This window comes from Anomaloglossus baeobatrachus, chromosome 6 (genome assembly GCF_048569485.1).
Source record: "Anomaloglossus baeobatrachus isolate aAnoBae1 chromosome 6, aAnoBae1.hap1, whole genome shotgun sequence".
NCBI lineage: Eukaryota > Metazoa > Chordata > Amphibia > Anura > Aromobatidae > Anomaloglossus > Anomaloglossus baeobatrachus.
In genome coordinates this window covers 333,710,141-333,733,677 of record NC_134358.1, presented here as the reverse complement: position 1 = coordinate 333,733,677, position 23,537 = coordinate 333,710,141, and the positions used below count along the sequence as shown (strand labels likewise).

The window sequence follows — 23,537 nt, the reverse complement described above, 5'->3', positions numbered from 1 at the left end:
GATTGTAACCTATGTGAGGCCTTCTTATTGAGAGTGACATAGGATATTGGAAACTTCCCATGTTTGGTGTTGGACCTTAGTGCATTATGTCAGGATCCCCTCTTGTTTAAACCTATATGTGATCTATTTATTATTAAATATGATGTATTTATAATCTTGCTAATAATTCTTTTTGGAAAAATAAAAAAAAAATTTAATGCAAGATTCTAGCTTTGACGCAATTTTTATATGTGCAGACTATGATTCCCAGCTTTCTCTCTCGTTTAATATTGTCGTAATTGGGTTTAGTCGTTTGGAATAAGCAATGACTCTACATTTTGTCCTTTTCCGCTTTATTGATTCATGGAAGAAGTTGTCAAACTGCTGAGGTTTGCCCTCTACTAACAGAATCACGACAAATTTTACAGATCACATAATTTGGGCGATCTTTTGCTATGTCAAAAAAGGACCAGGCTAGGCAAGGCTTAGAGGGCATGCGACCTGCTGAGCCCCCCGGACTAGTGCTCAGAGGCAGAGTGGTGGCTGAGGATGCAGTTGTAGACGTGCTACCAGTGCTCCGACTCTGTCCAGGAAGGCGCAAGGTAACTTCGTCGTCGGTTGCATCCTCCGCCACCGCCTCTGTTGACCTCCTCGAGTGCCTGACTGTGGGTTGACAGTAGGTGGGATCTAGAACTTCTTCATCAATTGTTGTGTTTGCACTCCCCTCACCCTCAGACCGAGCCTCTTCTTGCCCTGACCGAATATTTAAGTTATCATCCCAATATGGTATCTGCGTCTCATCGTCATTAGTATGTTCCTCATTGTCTATAACAACAGGTGTTACAGTTTGTGAAAAAGGGTCAACATGATGCTCAGAAACTTGGTCATCACGACCTGAATCAGAGTCACAAAGGTTCTGGGCATCACTGCAGACCATTTCCTGGTCTGTACTCACTGTAGCTTGGGAGCAGACTTCTGATTCCCAGGCTATAGTGTGACTGAACAGCTCTGCAGACTCAGCCATCTCAGTTCCACCATACAGTGCAGGGCGGATGAAGACTTCAGAGCTGGGAGAATGCAAGTGTGATTGGGCTGACAACTCAGAGGACTGGTGTTTTTTGGATGCGGTAGTTGAGGTGGCGGAGAGGGCACTTGTTGGACCACTTGAAATCCATTCAAGCATTTTCCTTTTTTGGCCATCATCTACCTTTGTTCCAGTTGTTTGTGTCCGTAAAAAAGGGAGCACATCGGATTGTCCACAGTAAGTAGTAGACATCTTACTTTTGCTGGAAGATGGTCGATCTTCCGCAGATGTTAATGGAGTTTTGCCACCTTCCCCATGGACAAACCCTTTTTTTCCTTTTCCAACACGCCTCTTCCCCTTTCCACCAGCATCTGTCATTTTGCCACTCATTTTGATTGCGACAAAATTGTGCACTTAAAATGTGGTAGTAAAAATTGAGAGGTGGTGTAGACTTCAGCGGTGGTCTAACTTTATTAACAGCAGAATAAACAACAATAATTATCCCTGGCAATGCAACCACGGCCCTTAAACTGGCAGCATAGTTTGCTAGTATAATGGCTTAGTAACAATGAGTTTGAGTGTGCAATGCAGGCAGACGTGCTGCAAATATCTTTGCACTAGTGGGACAATACATAAGTCCAACAGCCACGTTTAGGATGCCACTAAGTTTCCTCAGTGTTTGCTAGTATAATGGCTTAGTAACAATGAGTTTGAGTGTGCAATGCAGGCAGACGTGCTGCAAATATCTTTGCACTAGTGGGACAATACAGAAGTCCAACAGCCACTTTTAGGATGCCACTAAGTTTCCTCAGTGTTTGCTAGTATAATGGCTTAGTAACAATGAGTTTGAGTGTGCAATGCAGGCAGACGTGCTGCAAATATCTTTGCACTAGTGGGACAATACAGAAGTCCAACAGCCACTTTTAGGATGCCACTTAGTTTCCTCAGTGTTTGCTAGTATAATGGCTTAGTAACAATGAGTTTGAGTGTGCAATGCAGGCAGACGTGCTGCAAATATCTTTGCACTAGTGGGACAACACAGAAGTCCAACAGCCACTTTTAGGATGCCACTAAGTTTCCTCAGTAATTGCTAGTATAATGGCTTAGTAACAATGAGTTTGAGTGTGCAATGAAGGCAGATGTGCTGCAAATATCTTTGCACTAGTGGGACAATACAGCAGTCCAACAGCCACTTTTAGGATGCCACTAAGTTTCCTCAGTGTTTGCTAGTATAATGGCTTAGTAACAATGTGTTTGAGTGTGCAATGCAGGCAGACGTCCTGCAAATATCTTTGCATTAGTGGGACAATACAGAAGTCCAACAGCTACTTTTAGGATGCCACTAAGTTTCCTCAGTGTTTGCTAGTATAATGGCTTAGTAACAATGAGTTTGAGTGTGCAATGCAGGCAGACGTGCTGCAAATATCTTTGCACTAGTGGGACAATACAGAAGTCCAACAGCCACTTTTAGGATGCCACTTAGTTTCCTCAGTGTTTGCTAGTATAATGGCTTAGTAACAATGAGTTTGAGTGTGCAATGCAGGCAGACGTGCTGCAAATATCTTTGCACTAGTGGGACAATACAGAAGTCCAACAGCCACGTTTAGGATGCCACTAAGTTTCCTCAGTGTTTGCTAGTATAATGGCTTAGTAACAAATGAGTTTGAGTGTGCAATGCAGGCAGACGTGCTGCAAATATCTTTGCACTAGTGGGACAATACAGAAGTCTAACAGCCACTTTTAGGATGCCACTAAGTTTCCTCAGTGTTTGCTAGTATAATGGCTTAGTAACAATGAGTTTGAGTGTGCAATGCAGGCAGACGTGCTGCAAATATCTTTGCACTAGTGGGACAATACAGAAGTCCAACAGCCACTTTTAGGATGCCACTAAGTTTCCTCAGTGTTTGCTAGTATAATGGCTTAGTAACAATGAGTTTGAGTGTGCAATGCAGGCAGACGTGCTGCAAATATCTTTGCACTAGTGGGACAATACAGAAGTCCAACAGCCACTTTTAGGATGCCACTAAGTTTCCTCAGTGTTTGCTAGTATAATGGCTTAGTAACAATGAGTTTGAGTGTGCAATGCAGACAGACGTGCTGCAAATATCTTTGCACTAGTGGGACAATACAGAAGTCCAACAGCCACTTTTAGGATGCCACTAAGTTTCCTCAGTGTTTGCTAGTATAATGGCTTAGTAACAATGAGTTTGAGTGTGCAATGCAGGCAGACGTGCTGCAAATATCTTTGCACTAGTGGGACAATACAGCAGTCCAACAGCCACTTTTAGGATGCCACTAAGTTTCTTCAGTGTTTGCTAGTATAAAGGCTTAGTAACAATGTGTTTGAGTGTGCAATGCAGGCAGACGTGCTGCAAATATCTTTGCATTAGTGGGACAATACAGAAGTCCAACAGCCACGTTTAGGAAGCCACTAATTTCCTCAGTGTTTGCTAGTATAATGGCTTAGTAACAATGAGTTTGAGTGTGCATTGCAGGCAGACGTGCTGCAAATATCTTTGCATTAGTGGGACAATACAGAAGTCCAATAGCTACTTTTAGGATGCCACTAAGTTTCCTCAGTGTTTGCTAGTATAATGGCTTAGTAACAATGAGTTTGAGTGTGCAATGCAGGCAGACGTGCTGCAAATATCTTTGCACTAGTGGGACAATACAGAAGTCCAACAGCCACGTTTAGGAAGCCACTAATTTCCTCAGTGTTTGCTAGTATAATGGCTTAGTAACAATGAGTTTGAGTGTGCATTGCAGGCAGACGTGCTGTAAATATCTTTGCACTAGTGGGACAATACAGAAGTTCAACAGCCACTTTTAGGATGCCACTAAGTTTCCTCAGTGTTTGCTAGTATAATAGCTTAGTAACAAATAGTTTGAGTGTGCAATGCAGGCAGACGTGCTCCAAATATCTTTGCACTAGTGGGACAATACAGAAGTCCAACAGCCACTTTTAGGATGCCACTAAGTTTCCTCAGTGTTTGCTAGTATAATGGCTTAGTAACAATGAGTTTGAGTGTGCAATGCAGGCAGACGTGCTGCAAATATCTTTGCACTAGTGGGACAATACAGAAGTCCAACAGCCACGTTTAGGATGCCACTAAGTTTCCTCAGTGTTTTCTAGTATAATGGCTTAGTAACAAGTGAGTTTGAGTGTGCAATGCAGGCAGACGTGCTGCAAATATCTTTGCACTAGTGGGACAATACAGAAGTCCAACAGCCACTTTTAGGGTGCCACTAAGTTTCCTCAGTGTTTGCTAGTATAATGGCTTAGTAACAATGAGTTTGAGTGTGCAAAGGGCAGGAGGGTACAGTGGCAGGGTTGTGGGTCTGGGTACAGGAAAGGAAGCCTCCCTTTCTATCCCTCCTAATGGGGAAATGCAGCGAGGAAATCCCTGACCTTAGCTACACAGACGCTGTCATCTTGTGTAGCTGTTAAAATCTGTTTTCACGGCCCTGACTGTCACCTATGGCCCTGACCCTGCCGGTATTAGCCCTTAAAAGGACTAATAGAAACTTCTATCCCTATTCTGTATAGCACTATGTATAGAGCGTACACAGCAGAATCAGAGACAGGAGCTACGCCAGCGGTGACTGACACCCAGAAGCAGAAGAGATAATGGCGTCCGGACGGGCAGATACTCGTTTTTATAATGCAGGGACATGTGACATGGACATCCTATCACATATGCCGTTGCTTCTCTGGCTAAAATTCCACTTAGCTGTGTGTGTGTCTGGGATTGGCTGACATGCTGGCCCGCCCCACTACACGCGCGCGCTTAGGGAAGGAAGACAAGGAAAAAAATAAATAAATGGCGATCGCCATTATCCAAACAGCAGTGATCTGAATGCGCTGTTCCCGCACACTATACACTGAAATTTCATAATAGTGTGAGTCACAGAGTGACTTACACTATTACAGCAGAAAGCCAGCTAGTAATTAGCTTGTCTTTTTGCTGCTAGGACCGTTCTCGAACGTATCTAGAATTATCGAGCTTTAGCAAAAAGCTCAAGTTCTAGTTCGATCTAGAACAGCCCCCAAAATCACTCGAGCCGCGAACTGGAGAACCTCGAACCGCGAACCGCGCTCAACTCTAATCGTTAATCTTGACAAAATCCCCAATTCCATTTGCTGAAATGCAGTCCTAAACTTGCAACTTCCACCATGCTTCACTGTTTCCTGAAGACACTTATTATTGTACGAGGGGCTGCTGATAAATGTTTGGCTTCACCCAGAAAGAAACGAGATAGGATGATGAAACTTACATTTATTCAACATACTCTCCACTGATGTCAACACACTTCTTATATCAGCATTCCAAGTTCTGTAAGCCTAGCAAAAATAAGGATTTTGGTTGTGCCTCAAACCAGGCATCCATAGCAGACATGGCATCAGAAATGGTGTGAAATTTGGCACCCTTGAGGTGTTTCTTCAGGTTTGGAAACAGATGATAGTTGGAGGGAGCTAGATCTGCTGAATAAGGTGGGTGGTCAATCAGCTGGAAGCCAAGCTCTGCCAGTTTTGCCGTGGTTGTGTAACGCCAGCCTGGATCCACAGACTCAGATGGGCTGTAATGGGGAGGCTAGAGGGAAGCCACTCACCAAGCAGGACCCCCAGAACCCTGAAACCCTTTAACCCCTATACAGGGATTTGGAATTACACAGGGCCCTGGAGATCACTACCTGTGGAAGGCTGCAGTCCGATGAGAGTAGTAGTCAGGCAGGGTCAAACCAGGAATTGCGGAACAGGGACAGAATCGGCAGACAATGACATAGTCAGCAAACGTAGCAGAGGTCAAATCCGGATCGGAAAGCGAGGTACAAAAACAGTAGGCAGGAGGGTAGTCATAAAACACGCAGAAGTCAGCACACAGGAATATCCAAACAGAATAGGATGCAACAGGAACCAGAAAAATCAGAACTATCTCTGGCAGTGGTCATGTGACAGGAGGGGGGAATAAGAAGGGTGTGGTGTCTTCCATTGGCTGTAGCTGAATGCTGGCAACTTCAGCTGGAAGACACATGCCACCCACAGTCAGCCAGCGGTACTGCAGATCCCAAGATAACCCAGCCCAGTGGATGATCGAAGCCTGCGCCCACCGGTGTTGCTGGCATCGACTCCTCTCCCATCACCAGCACCATCCACGGCAGGAACACGGCATCACCTGGCGATCGGAGCAGAAGTCGTTGGAGCAGACTCCGGCGGTGACGTATCAGGTTGCTTGTGCAGTGTGAGCGGAGGCGTTGTCTTGCAGGAACAAAATTCCTTTGGACAGCTTGCCGCGCCTTTTGGCCTTCAGAGCTGCCTTTATTTGGTCCAAAAGTTCAATGGAATACATTACATTGATGGTGAAGGTAGTACCTTTTGAAGGTAGTCCACTAGCAACATTCTTTCCTCATCCCAAAACACAGATGCCATCACCTTAGTGGCTGATTTTTGCACCCTGAACCTCTTTGGACGAGGAGAACCACTGTGCCTCCACTGTTTTCACTGCTCCTGGTTTTCAGGGTCATACAAATAAATCCCGGTCTCATCGATAGTGACCAGTTGATCCAGGAAGTTCTTATTAGTCCGGAAACGCTGACAAATGGACCGGGAAGTTTTCACTTGCATGCTTCTCTGATCTGTTGTCAAACATTTGGTGACCACTTTGCAGATAGCTTCCTCATATCAAAATGTTCATGGATAATGACACAAACACATTCACGAGAAATCCCCATGATGTCTGCTATTGCTTTAGCTGAAATTCGTCAATTTTCCAGTATGAGGTTGTGCGGCAACCCGATAATTTACCCGAGGAGGACGGAGTCTTCAAGATCATCGACGATCTCCGGAACAACAACCACTCTCGATCGTCCAAGATGTTCCTCATCATTGGTGCCTAAGTGGCCCGTTATAAATTTGACAACCCAGTTCTTAACTGTGGAATATGAAGGTTATTGATTCCCCAATACACAAGAATAAATTAATCCCTAGGTCCATATTCAGACATATATTATGAAGAGTCACCAAAAACAGGCATGCTCCTACAAAAGACCTCCATAGAAATATATATATATACGGCAAACTACAAAAATATGTGAATTTTATAGTAAGTATATTTAAATTCAAATGCACCTCGACGCGTTTCGCTACCGCTTCGTTGGGAGGTCATGACGAAGCGGTAGCGAAATGCGTCGAGGTGCAGGGTGGTGTGTCTGCACGGTGTCTCTGGCAAACACCTGGGTACGTTATCTGTACTATACTGGGCCCGGGTGAGGTTGCACCCCTCCCTATCTGACAGGCTTGGCATGTTAGCAACCTGTTAGTGTATTCCCATCAGCCATTTGAATTTAAATATCTATTCACTTGAATGGTTTGCTATATGCCAAATGCTTTACATGATAATTTGATGTACTTATGATGTGGTATAACTACTATTATGACTGATGTGGTTATATGCTTACTTGGTGATCTATTCATTATACTTGGAGGGCTGTGATGGTCATTATTGAGACATTATTAAATTCTCTTAGACGCTGGTGCATTGGACACACCCCCCCTGCAATTTGCAGTTTTAACATGTGCACGTTTTGTACTTCTTCTGCTCAATTTTGTATCTCTATGAAATCATGTTATTATTGTGTATGAAATAAAGACTTGTCAGCAGCACCTCGTACACAAGAAGTGGCTATTCTGGTGTGTGGATGGCATTATACACAGCTCAGCATTCTGACCACTGCTACATCTACAGCAGGGAAAACAGATTTTTTTCAAGACTACACCGAGCAGTACAGTAAGTGATTTATTGCTAGAATAAGGCTCTCTGTCCCTACTTCCTCAGCTGTCAGATTCCATAGCAAAAACCTACTGATATATTCCCTTTAACCTTGTTTGTCATGTAGAATATTATATTAAAGACATCTACAGAATTTTCTTACTTCTTGAAGGGTCACCAAAAGCCCAGGAGGTCCAGGTGGCCCAATGATGCTCTGGCCATCTTGTCCTTTCTCACCCTGCATGGAATAAAGAAATTATTAGTCTGTGGTTCCTATGTCAACTCTTCTTTACATTTGCACACTCTAAAATGTAACAATGGGGTAATGGAATTAGTGTGTTTTATAAAGTTATCTCCTTCTTACCCTTGACATCAAATCTAGCAGTGTGAAGAAAATCTGATATATTCCATAAAAGACACACAATGCATGATGACACAGTATATTACATATGTAATGACGTTAACTGTATAAACAATAGTGTAAACTATTATAGTCAATCCACACAGGGGATATACATTAAGCTGAATAAACTAAAATTAGCACTCAAATTGCACTAAACAAAGACATGCAAGCCTTATGTCACATTATTCCAACCAAGAGGTGATGTAAAGGTGTGTGCACGCAACATCTTTTTCAGGTGGGTATGCCTCAAAAATGCTTAAAAAAAGGTATATGCACATGATGTGTTTTTTTCAAGCGCCAGAACCATTGAGATTTTCTAGGCAAAGGTAGCATCAGGAAAATGCTGGTGGTCTTTGTCCTGGAGCAGCCATACTGTTCTTATTGTGGCTCCGCCATGGGTAACTTTTTTTCTGTGTTTTAAATTATAATTAGCAAGCAGTTACTGAAAAAAAATTGGCATGATACTTATTTTCTCATTATTTATGACCTCTAAATCAGTTTAAAGAAGTAACAAATGACAAAACGTGTTAAAACAACATTCCGGTTTATTATTTTCATTTTCTGCTGTACTTCAGACGGATTTCAGGCAGAGTCCACCTTAATATCAAGATGTACATGTAACACCCCTGTAGCTTGGTCGTTACAGGGTATTGTATAATATCCCTTTCCCGGGCAGAAGGAGATAAGTTCACACAGACACAAAACATCACCAGGAATGGGTTAATAGATTTTCAGCAGGTAGATCAGGTTTGTATGACTCATCCTATCTCCTAAATGAGCAGGAAGCAGGTGGCTTCACACAGACACATACCTCCCAACTTTCAAAGAAAGGAAAGAGGGACAAACCGTGCGGCGTGCCATCCACGCCGCAGTGATTTTTAGGCCACGCCCCTAACCACACCCATTTCACAACTAGTCACGCCTGTGAAGATGTAATTTACCCTCTCACTGTATATGCTGTGATACTATGTCATGATTATGTAAATAGCCTGTCATCTTCTATCCAGAGTTGTGTATCTAGCCTGTAATTGCATTGGCCAGTGAAGGAATAGTCATTGTGCTGCACAGCAGGGGATCCCTTCATCTACTGTGGCTGGCAGACATATCGGAGCCCTGTGATGGACCAAACCATTGATGATAGGATGTGTGACCCCTACCCCCTGAACATAGTGGGCTGGTCAAGAAGCACAGACAATGCATTTCCCTTTTTGTAACTTCAGAGTGAGCTGAAAGTTGGAAGAAGAAGGAACTCCCAGCCTGGGTGGCTGTGGACACGGACGGAGCTAGGCCTGTGTGGTGGCCCGTGGGATTGTGTGGAACTCTTTGGACTACCATAAGGACGATTGCTTTGTTATCCGGTCCGAGGATTGTCGGGAAGGGCCCCCGAATCTGTTTTACGTGGACTTATCGTGTGCTGTTCCAGTGTTCTTGTGAATAAACCTGTTGGATCGTCCCTCGGCCTGTTGTCTCTCCTTGCTCTGCTGTACACCCCGTCACAAACTGGTTGGCAGCGGTGGGATCAGAGCAGAAGGAATGGAGGACAATGGCTCAACATCAGGAACCAGCACTGCAGAGTACAAGACCTGGACTTTGGGGAGCCTGCAATCAAAGGCCCGTGAAGTAGGAGTTCGTTTCAAAGGACTCTCCAAGGAGCAGCTGATTGAGGCGCTAGAAGGAGTTTTCTCGCAAAATGACGTGGAGGAAGGATCCTCACAGCAAACGGAAGAAAGACGGCAGCCGGAGGTAAATACCCAAAAAAGTCAGTGGGTTGTGTGGTATGAGGAGGAGATGGCCTTGCTGGGAGAGGAGACCACCATAGAATATAAGATGGAGGTCATGCGTGGAGCTAAAGAGAAGGAGCGCAGGATGGAGGAGATGGCATTGCTGGATAAGCAGCTCGCTGTGGAAGCCGCGAGAGGTTCCAGACAGACTGTAACCCCAGCACCCACCATGAGGGAACTTCCCAGGGTGTCCCGCAAAGACTTTAAGCCGTTTAATGAGGCTGCAGGCGACATTCAGGGCTTCTTCCAGGACTTTGAGCATCAGTGTCGATTAATGGAAGTTCCGGACAGGGAGCGTGTCCGGCATCTGGTTGAGCTCCTAGAGGGGGGAGCTGCTGAAGCCTATAGAGCTATGGACCCTCGGTGGAACTGTGAGTATGCGGAGATTAAACAGACTATTCTAGAACATTATGCTGTGACCCCAGACACTTACAGGACTCAGTTCCGTGCTTTAGCCTGTGATGGGGAAGTGTCTTTTAAGATATATGCTCATAGACTCAAACAAATATGTAATCGCTGGCTGGAGGCAGAGGAGGCCTTATCTTGGGAGACCTTCCTGCAGGTCATCCTAAAAGTACAATTCTTTGCCCAGTGCCCCGCTGAGATCCGGGAATGGGTGCGTGAGAGAAAACCAGTGACAGTGGAGGAAGCTGCTGCTCTAGCTGATGAGGTGCTCACTATCAAGCCTCAGTGGAGGGTTCTGTTGGAGGATGGAGAGACGCCTAACAGCTCCACAACACCGGATGCCCCCAGTTATTCTGTCCCCATTGTTCCCCGTTCCTCTAAGCCACCACATGTTGATACCCGTGTTAATGTGCCTCCAGTTGCTTCTACTGCATTTTCTGGAATACGCCGGGGAGAGGAAGTAACAGAGCGCAGGTGTTATGTTTGTAGGCATCCCGGGCATTTGCAGGCCTCATGCCCAGCCAGCCCATGGAGGAATCATCCTCAAACCCCTACAGCACCTTCAGGTGGGAGCCGGCCTCCAAGTTCCCCTACCCCTTACCCAAGAGGACGCCTTGGATGGAGGGAGACCCAGCTCAGATGCTATCAATGTGGACAGCCAGGGCATCGGCAAGTCTCCTGCCCAGCTGTTCAAATGAGGACTGATCCTGCACCCAATCGGATTGTTAATTATTTACAGCCCAGTGCCATGGAGGAAGATGTGGCACCGCTATGTGAGGACTGGCCTAGTGACTCAGCCCCCCATGTTGCACCACCAGGAGTTTACGGGGTGCGACCCGCAGTTATGACGACTTCTGCTCATCGAGGTAAACACTTGCAGGAGGTTGTGCTGGATGGACAGAGACTTGTTGGATTTTGTGACTCGGGTGCTTTCCTCACACTGGCTGATCCCCGAGTGGTTCGGCCTGAGGCAATCCATAGAGGACCTGGGATTGTCATTGAACTGGCTGGTGGACAATGGAGGACTATTCCCACAGCCACTGTGGATCTGAACTTTGGTTTTGGGGTCAGGCGTTGTGTGGTTGGGGTGATGGGTGGTCTGCCTGCAGCTGTTCTCCTGGGCAATGATGTGGGGGAGAGCTACGATGCCAATTCGTGGCTGCATGAAGCCACATGTAAGTAACGCTCTGCCTGTGTGTACTTAACCAGTGACCTGTAGAGGTCCCTAGTACGTACACAAGTTGGGAGGGGGAGGGATTGTGAAGATGTAATTTACCCTCTCACTGTATATGCTGTGATACTATGTCATGATTATGTAAATAGCCTGTCGTCTTATATCCAGAGTTGTGTATCTAGTCTGTAATTGCATTGGCCAGTGAAGGAATAGTCATTGTGCTGCACAGCAGGGGATCCCTTCATCTACTGTGGCTGGCAGACATATCGGAGCCCTGTGATGGACCAAACCATTGATGATAGGATGTGTGACCCCTACCCCCTGAACATGGTGGGCTGGTCAAGAAGCACAGACAATGCATTTCCCTTTTTGTAACTTCAGAGTGAGCTGAAAGTTGGAAGAAGAAGGAACTCCCAGCCTGGGTGGCTGTGGACACGGACGGAGCTAGGCCTGTGTGGTGGCCCGTGGGATTGTGTGGAACTCTTTGGACTACTGTAAGGACGATTGCTTTGTTATCCGGTCCGAGGATTGTCGGGAAGGGCCCCCGAATCTGTTTTACGTGGACTTATCGTGTGCTGTTCCAGTGTTCTTGTGAATAAACCTGTTGGATCGTCCCTCGGCCTGTTGTCTCTCCTTGCTCTGCTGTATACCCCGTCACAACGCCCATAACCACTTCCCATCCACACCCATTCAGCAGTGCCGATCACATTGTTTTATAAACAATAATTATAAACAGAAAAAATATAAAATATTCTTAATGCAAACTTTGTAGTATTTATTTTAAATTTGAATATTTTAAAACTACAAAATTCTATTCTAAAGCAGATCTGACACCTTAATCTACACTATGTAAAAGCTGCACATCACATATAAGGTCTACTCTATTAGATAAATTATCTTTAATAATGTTGTGCTTTTGGTTAACCCCTTTACGACCCCCAGTTTGTCCTTGGTAATGTCGGGGTAATTACTGCCAGCTGCTGCGGTGAATCGGTGGTGACCCCCACACATCTTCTGATTTGAACAACAGAAATGTGGGGCTAACAGGCGCAGGTGGATCCGCGATCCACCCACGCCTGCTTTTCACTTAGATCATGCTGTCAAAATGTGACAACGTGATTTAAATGGCCACGCCATTCTCCGCTGCCATCGGAGCCCTGTGACGCAATCACTGGGAGATGATAGTTGCCATGGTAGCTCGGAGTCATGTGATGACTCCTGTTACTACCCTGACGTATTTCCTGTGAGACCTGACAGAGCGCTGGCACTGACAGGAAAGAAGCATTTCTGCTGATCAGAGCTGTGCAGCATAGATCAACAGAAGAGAACAAGTGATTATACTTCTGATCCTTATAGTCCCTAGGGGTACTAGTAAAATAAATAAAAAAAGTAAAAAAAAAAGTTTTAAAAAATATGATAGAATAAAAAAAACTAAAAGTTCAAATCACACCCATTCGTCCCACTGAAAATAAAACTGTTTAAAAAATACACATATTTGGTATCGCCGTGTTCAGAAATGCCCGATCAAAATATAAAATCAAATAATCTGATCGGTACGAGGTGTGGCGAGAAAAAAAATTCCAAACTCCAAAATTCAGTTTTTTGGTTGCTGCAAAAATTATTTAAAATGCAATAACAGGCGATCACAACATAGCAGCTATACAAAAATTGCATCCCTAAAAATGCTTATAATGCAAAAAATAAGCCATCACTGAGCCCAGATCCTGAAAAACGAGAACGCTATGGGTCTCGGAAAATAGTGCAAAAAGTCAAATTTTTTGAGGGACAAACTTCTGATTTTTTTTAACCCCTTATATAAAAGTAAAAGTATACATGTTTGTTATCTATGAACTTCTACTGACCTGAGGCGTCCTAGTGACCTGTCAGCCTCACCATATATTTAACACGTTGAATAAAATATCCCAAAACCAATTGTGCAATTCCACTTTTTTGCAATTTCACCGCACTTGGATTTGTTTCCTCCGTTTTCCAGTACACTATATGGTAAAACTAATGGTTTCATGCAAAAGAACAACTCGTCCCGCAAAAAACAAGCCCCCATATGGCAAAATTGACGGAAAAATAGAAAAATTAAGGCTCTTGGAAAAAGGAGAGGAAAAAATGAAAAATCTCCCGGGGTGAAGGGGTTAATAGAAGCAATTAGAGAAGACTTATTGTTCTGCTGTAATCATGGGAAGCGTTTCCATCACCGCTCCACAGTGAGGTCAAATGAAGCTGCAGAATGACCACCAAGAGTCGGCACACATCAGCGCTGCGCAGAACAGGCAGGTAGATAACAACTACTGGTCTGTGAATTCTTAGCCCCTTCAGAAAACAAAATCCAAAAGTCCTGGATGGATAACCCCAATTAACCAACATCACATTATTATTTGTGCTATTATTGGGGAGATAATACCTGTCACTTTAAGGCTATGTTCACATTGTGTTTTCGCCAAACATCAATTGCTCCGTCAGGACCTTCTGTGTGAAGCCCTAAAAAAATAGGATTTTAGCACGACCTGTGAAGTGGCTATTGACTTTAATAAGGCAGGCCCAGGACCTAGCAGAGCTGAACTGGTTGGGGAGCCAGGACGAAGCAGAGCTGAACTGGTTGGACAGCCAGGACCCAGCAGAGCTGAACTGGTTGGACAGCCAGGACCCAGCAGAGCTGAACTGGTTGGACAGCCAGTATGGAGCAGAGTGGAAGTGGTTGGGCAGCCAGTATGGAGCAGAACGGAACTGGCTAGTGAGCCAGGATCTAGCAGAGCGGAACTGATTGGCCAGCCAGGATCCAGCAGAGCAGAACTGGTTGGCCAGCCAGGATCCAGCAGAGCAGAACTGGTTGGTCAGCCAGGATCCAGCAGAGCAGAACTGGTTGGCCAGCCAGGATCCAGCAGAGCAGAACTGGTTGGCCAGCCAGGATCCAGCAGAGCTAAATGGTTGGGCAGCCAGGATGCAGCAGAGCTCAATCGGTTGGGCAGCCAGGACGCAGCAGAGCCAAAGCGGTTGGGCAGCCCAGATCCAACAGAGTCGAACCAGTTGGGCAGCCCGTCCAACATAAATTAAAGGGAGTCTGTCACCCATCCGACCAGTCTGCACCGCACTGCCCCTTAGATGAGTATTATAAAGGGATTTTTACTTTCTACACAACGGCCTGGGCTCTTATATACAACATGTTAGAATGCTGTATATAAGAGCCCACTGGTGGTGGCTGCAGCTTATAGTCACCAAATCTGGTGACAGGTTCCTTTTAAAGTGAACCTGTCAGGTGCAATGTGCACTCAGAGCCAGGAGCAGTCCTGGGTGCATATTGCTATTCCCTGCCTAACTGTCCCTGTATACACTAGCATAGATAAAGGGATCTTTAGAAAAAGTATTTTTAAAGATCTTATATCTTATGCTAATGAGCAACGGGACTAGTCCCAAGGGCGTTACTTCACTTGGCTAGTCGGCTCACATAGCATGTTAGCATGTTATTACGCCTCTGTGTGAGTACTAACACGCTATGTGAGCCGACTAGCCAAGTGAAGTAACGCCCTTGGGACTAGTCCCCGCGCTCATTAGCATAAGATATAAGATCTTTAAAAATACTTTTCTATAGACCCCTTTATCTATGCTAGTGCATACAAGGACAGTTAGGGAGGGATTAGCAATATGCACCCAGAACTGCTCCTGGCTCTGAGTGCATATTGCACCTGACAGGTTCACTTTAAAGGGAACCTGTCAGCAGAAATTTCACAAAAAAACTAAAAGATTCCCCCTTCTGCAGCTCCTGGGCTGCATTCTAGAAAGGTTCCTGTTGCTATTGTGCCCCCTTTGAGACCTAAAAAAATACTTTATAAAATCTTACCTTTTTGTATGCAAATGTGTTTTTATGGGCTATCTGGCGTCCGTTATTCCCCCTCCTGCCGCTGTACGCCATCCCCCATTGCTCATTTCCATACATGAGGACGCCCTCATGTAACTGTCCTCCTGAAGTCTCGCGCATGTGTAAGGGGTGGACGGACCCCTGGTGGTGAAGAAAACGTTTCCCCCCCCTGAAGACGCCCCACGGTGTGGTGGCCAATGGTACTGATAGAATGCTATGTGTTGTTGTAGTTAACAAACCGTTCCCCCCACTAGGTGTCAGAGTGGAGTAGTGGTCCCCATGGGAACAGTGACAGGAAGGAAAGGGGCAGGGCAGCCTAGGTGGGGAAGGGAGGGCTCTGAAGCAGAGTGAGAGTAGTAGTCTGAGGTGACAGAGAAAGAAGACCGACGCGACGGGGCAGAGTGTGGGAGTGAAACGTGGCAGATAGCCAGAGAGAGCGCCTATACAAAGGAGCAGAAGTACACGGGTAATGCCCGTAGCAGCCAGAGTGCATGTACAGACCAAGAAGTGAAAGTACATGGGTAATGCCCGTAACAGCCAGAGTGAGTGTTTGGACCAAGAAGTGAAAGTACACGGGTAATGCCCGTAGCAGCCAGAGTGAGTGCTTGGATACAGAAGCAGAAGTACACGGGTAATGCCCGTAGCAGCCAGAGTGTGAGTATAGACCAAGAAGTGGAAGTACACGGGTAACGCCCGCAGAAAGGAAAAGAAGTAGTCCCCCGGCAAGAAGTGTAATCTGTAACTGAAGTGTCTGTCTGCTGGAAAGTGTAAAGAAGAATAGAAGCTACGTTCAATAAAGTGTCTCTTAGTTTACCAGCTGCCTGTCTGTGGCTCTTTACTGGGAGTGGCGAAGCGCCCTGCGAACAGAAAGAAAAAGGTGTCACCGAGAGCCAAGGTACCGACATGCAGGTGCCCCTGCCATCCACACTCTGCCCCACAAACAACACCCCTGTCTTAATAGTGACGGCCGGGCCGGGAGTCAGCCTGTCGCACGAAGGGGCCACGATTACACCCCCCGAGGCGCACCCTGTTCCCGTTACAAAGTGGCGCTGCGAGCAGGGTGAAGCCTGTATGCAAGAAACCCTGACCAGAGACTGTGAGGAAGATCAAGTGGTGCCTGACGTGTTGGACAGGCCACAAGATGGTGGCAAGATGGCTGCCGTCCTCATGGACTCAGCGGAGGTGCGAAATGTTGGCGCCAAACGCAAAACACTGAGCTGGCCGGGAAAGAAGAAGAAGCGCGGAGTGCGCCGCCCAAAGAGGGAAGGTACTTGCCCCAAGAAGCTGCAGAGGTCTAGAGACATGGGCGGCGTCGCAAGAAAGAAGAGGCATCGCCAACGCTGGGTCGACTTGGAGGGTGAGGCTAGGGGCGGAGTGCGTGCAAAAGCGGGAAAAGAAGAACCACTTCCACCTTCCCTGGCGCCATTACAATCTGAGCAACAAAAGACGCAGATTCAGCTGCCTGCGCTACATAAAATGGAGGCAAGAACAGGCAAGCAAGCCGAAGCGGGCGCGCCGGTGACCGTAGGTCGTGGGAGAGGACGTCCGAAGGAAAGCTTGGTGGAAGAGATACCCACCATCATGTTGCCGGCCAGCATGATACCGGCCGTGACCGGAGTTTCAGACCGGAGAGACCCGCGAAGGTCACGTGGTTTACCTCATGGGATGCCATTACCGGGGAGACGACAACAGAAGTCCGGGCCACCTACAAGTCCCAACTGACTCTGGGGAGCGGGCCACTAGGAACATCCGTACAGATTCCGGAGGCGTCCGCGTCTGTTAAGGTAGGCCCTCCGCCCCTCTCGGGAGTCAGGACCCCGTACTGGCAAGATATCCCAGAACCAGAGGTAGACGAGTGGGGGTTTGTCTGGGAACCAGTGAAGCCGGCGCCCCCGACCCGGAGACAGTCCCCACTACCTGAAGTAGATCCGGTGCAGGAGAGACACCTGGCCAAGACAGTGGCGAGGCAAATGATGGCCGGGTCCCGCAGCGAAGAGTTCGACCGGCAATGCAGTATTGGCACAGTGGTAAAGTTTAACCAGGCCGAAGGGTACGGATTCATAGAGGATGACGGAACCGGAGAACATTTTTTTTACAACCGCGTCAATTTGGATACAGAGGGGTTGCTGCAGCGCCTCCACACCTTGTATCCGGGCGAGAAAGTCAGATTCAGGAGGGAAGCAGGCTGCCGAGGCCTATTTGCAGTGGGAGTGACCCGTATGCCCACTGCCCAGGAGGCCGCGCAGTGGCAGCAAGAAATAGAATGGGAGGACTGCCAGCACAGGTGGCGCACTCAGCAGAGACCGGCGACCACTGATGCTTGCCGGGCAAAGAGCACCCCGGCGACACCACCAGAAGCAGCCGCTGGGCCGGTAGCTGGGCCGGCAGAAGGGAACCAGGCAAAGGAAACACCGGCAATCTTGGCGATTCGCCAGAGCATGGTGTCGCATCCGGTGGTTGTTGTCGGCAGGCCAGCTACCCCATCACCCCCGCCGGGGGCTGAGGGGCCAAAACCGGAGGCAGGAGAATTGGAGTCGCAGCCATGCAATGAGCCGTTCCAGAGGCTGCACCGCTTACCTGGGCAATCCCTCTCTGATTATGTGAGGGCCCAGCGGGCTGAATGGTTGCGCGCATACTACCCAGCGTGAGATCGCACTTACCAGAGGTGAAGGACCTGTTTGTTCTTGGAAACCGGTACTGTTGGAAGCCGGTGGATGTTCGAGGTTACAGCAACGTTCAAAGTACTGAACCCGGGAGGAGCTTGGTGCAGAACTGTGTGTGGACTCCTTCCGTGACTGTGAAGAAGGAATCTTGTTGGTTTGTTGTTTTTGCTCATCTAAAAGACCGGGAGCGCTTGGGAATAGCCTCCGGGCAGAAGGTCAGCTAAGACCGGGAGAGCCTGAGGAGGGCCTCCGGGCGGGTGTGCAACTAAGACCAGGAGCTCCCTTGGAGGGACTCTGGGCACCGAACTTGTGTGCCATTCTGTGTGTTTTAAGTGTTGTGTTCCATAGCCTGGTTTTAAAAGTTTTCTTTGATAAAGAGAGAATATTGCTTCGGAACCTTGTGTGTGTGTTCTCTCCATATGCTGTTTTGCAGGTACGAACCTTGCCAGGAGGCTGAGGTTAAAGAGGGGAGGAATGTAAGGGGTGGACGGACCCCTGGTGGTGAAGAAAACGTTCCCCCCCCTGAAGACACCCACGGTGTGGTGGCCAATGGTACTGATAGAATGCTATGTGTTGTTGTAGTTAACAAACGGTTCACCCCACTAGGTGTCAGAGTGGAGTAGTGGTCCCCATGGGAACAGTGACAGGAAAGAAAGGGGCAGGGCAGCCTAGGTGGGGAAGGGAGGGCTCTGAAGCAGAGTGAGAGTAGTAGTCTGAGGTGACAGAGAAAGAAGACCGAAGTGACGGGGCAGAGTGTGGGAGTGAAACGTGGCAGATAGCCAGAGAGAGTGCCCAGATAAAGGAGCAGAAGTACACGGGTAATGCCCGTAGCAGCCAGAGTGCATGTACAGACCAAGAAGTGAAAGTACACGGGTAATGCCCGTAGCAGCCAGAGTGAGTGCTTGGATACAGAAGCAGAAGTACACGGGTAATGCCCGTAGCAGCCAGAGTGCGAGTATAGACCAAGAAGTGGAAGTACACGGGTAACGCCCGCAGAAAGGGAAAGAAGTAGTCCCCCGGCAAGAAGTGTAATCTGTAACTGAAGTGTCTGTCTGCTGGAAAGTGTAAAGAAGAATAGAAGCTACGTTCAATAAAGTGTCTCTTAGTTTACCAGCTGCCTGTCTGTGGCTTTTTACTGGGAGTGGCGAAGTGCCCTGCGAACAGAAAGAAAAAGGTGTCACCGAGAGCCAAGGTACCGACATGCAGGTGCCCCTGCCATCCATACTCTGCCCCACAAACAACACCCCTGTCTTAATAGTAACGGCCGGGCCGGGGGTCAGCCTGTCGCACGAAGGGGCCACGATTACACCCCCCGAGGCGCCCCCTGTCCCCGTTAAACATGCCCAGTGCCACTCTCGCGGGACTGAGCATTGTGCAAAGTGTGAATGCTTTTGAGGTGATTGCGCAGGCGCGATATTATGTGCGGCGCTTTGATTGTCATCAGCAGCATCATCCAAGTACCCGCCCATAATGTCGTGCCCACGCTTTTCCCTCTGCCTCCACCGTTATGCGCAAGTGCTGGCCATATGAACTCATGTCACCTATTACCGCAGGCGTGAGTTTATGGGCGGCGCTGTGATTGTCATCAGCAGCGTCATCCAAGTACCCGCCCATAATCTCGTGCCCGTGATAATAGGTAACATGGTTCATATGGCCAGCACTTGCGCATAACAGTGGAGGCAGAGGGAAAAGCGCGGGCACGAGATTATGGGCGGGTACTTGGATGACGCTGCTGATGACAATCACAGCGCCGCCCATAATCTCGCACCTGCGCAATCACCTCAAATGCGTTCACACTTTGCACAGTGCTCAGTTCCGCGAGTGCCATTGGGCATGTGCGAGACCTCGGGAGGACAGTTACATGAGGAGGGCGTCCTCATGTATGTAAATGAGCAATGGGGGACGGCGTACATCGGCAGGGGTGCGAATAACAGACGCAAGAGAGCCCGCCGCCGTGACCATAAAAAAAATTTGCATACAAAAAGGTAAGGCTTTATAAAGTATTTTTTTAGGTCTCAAAAGGGGCACAATAACAACAGGAACCTTTCTAGAATGCAGCCCACGAGCTGCAGAGGGGAATCTTTTAGGTTTATTGCGAAATTTCTGCTGACAGGTTCCCTTTAACTGGTAAGGCAGCCAGGATAAAGCAGAGCTGAACCTGTTGGGTAGCTAGGACCCAGCAGCTCCACAGGCAAGAGACCATGTGATCGGTAAGCTAATAGAAGTCTGGCAGATGTAACTCTGCATAGGTTATTACTGGCCAGTGCTATCTGCAGGAGAGATAAGTGCTGATTGCACCGTCTTCACCTCAGCTTTCTGTGTCTCCAGCAGTGAGAAGCCACACACAGGGAATCAGAGAGACAGAGAAAACAGCTGCAGAGAAGCGACTATGGTGCAGGGGGTGATTCATACCTCAGCAGCAGTCACAGGAGTTTCAAGGTGCGCGCTCGACTCTGTAATGAATAGAAGGGAGAAACAGCGAGGCGGGGCTACAGTGGGTGGGCGGAGCCATGGGATCATAGCTCACGGACGGGACTCAGGATCAAAGGCTCAAAGGCGTGAGAGTCCCGCTGTATCCGGGACGGTTGGGAGGTATGCAAACAGGTCACCATGATGAAGTACTGAATTCCTGGTGGGGTGGGGGACTGAGCTAGGAGTGAGCTGGAGAGCAGACAGGAAGTCTAATTAGAACCATCTGGAATGTGAAAGAGGACAGACCTCTGCAGGGGTAGTTCCTGTATAGGGGAACCAGGCAGACCAGGGCTAATAACACCCGGAGGAAGGGAACGGGGACAGGTACTGAGGATCGTGGAGAATGTACCTGGTGGCGCCTGAGAGAACCCTGATTCTTTCAGGGGGTGTTACCAGAATAATAGAGGGAGACAGAGAGGCGGCGAATCCCCAAGAAGCTCCATGCCATGGGGACAGCAACCAAATGAACATGAAACCCATACCCTCAGATTACCCTACTGGACCCTGCCGCTGATCTGCCCGGGACCGACCGGAGGCTACAACGGCGAGGCCCAGCACCCGGGTGCGATGTTGGAACAGACCAGCGAATAAAAAGGAACTGGAACCCCCACTCAGTGACTTTTGTGAGTAAATGCCACCGCCCTATGCCCCGGTGCTTCCGAGGACTGCCGCCCCCGGTTCTCACTAACCTCCTGGGGCTTCCCCGCTCCACCCGTGGGGAGCGATTCTATCTTAGCTGCCCGTAACACCTGCCCCAGAGAGAGACGGTGCAGTGGCAGCTAAACACCTGGCCGCATACCATGGGTGGTGCTGCTTGCAACCCCTGTTCCTGTCCCATACCGCTCCTGGGGGGAGAGAAGAGTTGCAGGGGGAGGGGGTCCACGGCAGAGGAGACCGGGACCCCAGTCACCAGTGCAACTGGTGACATGCTCCCAGGAACGCCGTTACCCTCTTCCCGTTACCGCCTCTCGTAACATTGGACTTTCAAGCTTCTTTTAATGAAACCCGCCGGGGCCACGGAAGCCAGGTCGGACCACTCACAGCTTGACCCCGAACACCATCGCCCGGTGACCGTGCGAGCCCTGCAAGCCCCGGCGTGGGTGTTTCATACACATACCAAAACTCTTCAAAAACTTTTCGGCCACCACTTCATGAGAAGAAAAAAAATCACAAAAACTCCCTGTTCTTCAAGTGATTTCCACTAGAAAACTTGTCGTTTTTAACCGCCTCAATAAATCTCAGAATGCACCCTAAGAAAGAAAAAAGTATCTAAGACAGCAAAGTGCACAAAATCTCAGCCAAGCCACTGTGATGAATTTGATTTGACTGTCTTGTCTAATTTAAAGGGAATCTGCCATGTTACCTAATGCTTTTAGGTAACATGGCAGGATAGCGTTCTGAGTGCATGGCATCAAGATGGTTGCATCTTAAACATGTGCTTTCGCTTATGCTGAAGACCCATTGATAGTCTACTGACAGTCTTCTATAGCCTAGGAGAAGAGTACAGGAATCTACATGAAGACCCCCATGGTCTGATTCACTCCGATGGTTGCTGGTAGTTGTTCCTGCCTCTTCTGATCCTTTTTGTGTGGAGATAGTAAAAAGCTTCTCTACAAAAAGAGCAGCAGTGAGACCCAGGTGGCTGGTCCAAGACAACCAGAGAAGTGTGGTCGACGGGAAAAGTTATTGGCCATTTCGAGACCTACCATCCTATCACTGAGTTGAGTCCCTGAAAGTGGTGGAATCGACTGCACTGTGTGGCAATAGAATTTGGAGATCTCACTCACTAGAAGATCAGTGCTGGAAAATCAGCAGTGGATGGGAAACCTGGACTGAAGAAGGTTCTAAGCCTGGAATATACACAGACAACAGAGGGAACCTGTACAAGAACAGTATACAGGTCCTTTGCTGTCTAAAAGAGGGCCTCTATATGTTGCGGGCGGGGAGGAGGACGCTGCGCTCACCATGCTCGGGTCCAGCTCGGGGTTGCTTCGCTTGCTGCTCGGTGGCTCGAGCGGTGGGCCGGATCCGGGGACTCAAGCGGCGCTCCTCGCCTGTGAGTGAAAAGGGGAATGGTTTTGGGGATTTATTGTCCGTGACGCCACCCACGGTTGTGGTGAGGTTGTGACACCACCGCTGATCTGGACGGGGATCCCGGGAGCGATGACGGGGAGCAGCTTAGATGTTGTTTTCCCCTCTGTGAGTAGGGGGGGTTGGTTTTCCCGGGGCCCGGTGAGGGAGGAAATGGCAGGTGGGTTACGGGACCTGGTGAGGTGCAGGGTCGCGGGGGCAGCGCGGTGCTGCACGGCACAGTGGTACTCACTCAGCCAACGATGAATGCAAAGTCTCTGGTAAAACAAACGGCTGGATGGACGGGTCCCACAGACGGCTGCGGTGGTTTTTCTCCCGGTAGGTTGGCGGTGACTGCCTTTCCCTGTACCTGTGTTATGTTCTTGGTTCTGATGGCTTCCCACCGGTAACCCGCTCCCCAGCTTGGATGGATGCTGAGGGAGCCCCTTTTGCCCGCAGGCTCTGGCCCTGGGAACTGTAGCCTTGGCGGTGACTGTATTTCCCTTCACGGTTTGAGCGGTTGCCTTCAATCGGGTCTTGGCTGCTGGGAAACCCCGGAGGTTCCCTTCGCTAACGGATTTGACCGGTTTTACGGTGACTCCAAGCCTGGTCGGGGTCAGTAGGTGAATGCCGAATGGTGCTGGCTTCTCTTCGCTCCCCGATCCGGTACCGGCGGGCCACCGCCCGTCCCCTGTCCTTACGGTTCACGTCAATCAGCCTCTCCTGCAGACGGTCACCACCGTCTGACAACCTTGCTGTATGTGCCCGGGCCACGTATCCGGACATGGTCAGTCTGCTCCACTCCACTCAACTCAACTCACTGCTCTCTCTTCCTTTTCCCGCCTCCAGGACTGTGTACTCCTCGGTGGGTGGGGCCAACCACATGGCTCCACCCCCTGGTGTGGACATCAGCCCCTGGAGGGAGGCAACA

At 48.4% G+C, this 23,537-nt stretch overlaps 1 protein-coding gene across 3 annotated transcripts in view; it reads right to left on the bottom strand.

Annotated features, from left to right (window-relative positions):
* COL15A1 (collagen type XV alpha 1 chain) overlaps positions 1–23,537 on the bottom strand; it is a 1,158,634-nt gene that overhangs the window by 390,631 nt on the left and 744,466 nt on the right. For all 3 annotated transcript variants that reach the window (XM_075314950.1, XM_075314949.1, XM_075314951.1), the window contains one exon: positions 7,934–8,008. In XM_075314950.1, the coding sequence (XP_075171065.1) occupies positions 7,934–8,008 (75 nt within the window). The remainder of the gene's footprint in view (positions 1–7,933; positions 8,009–23,537) is intronic.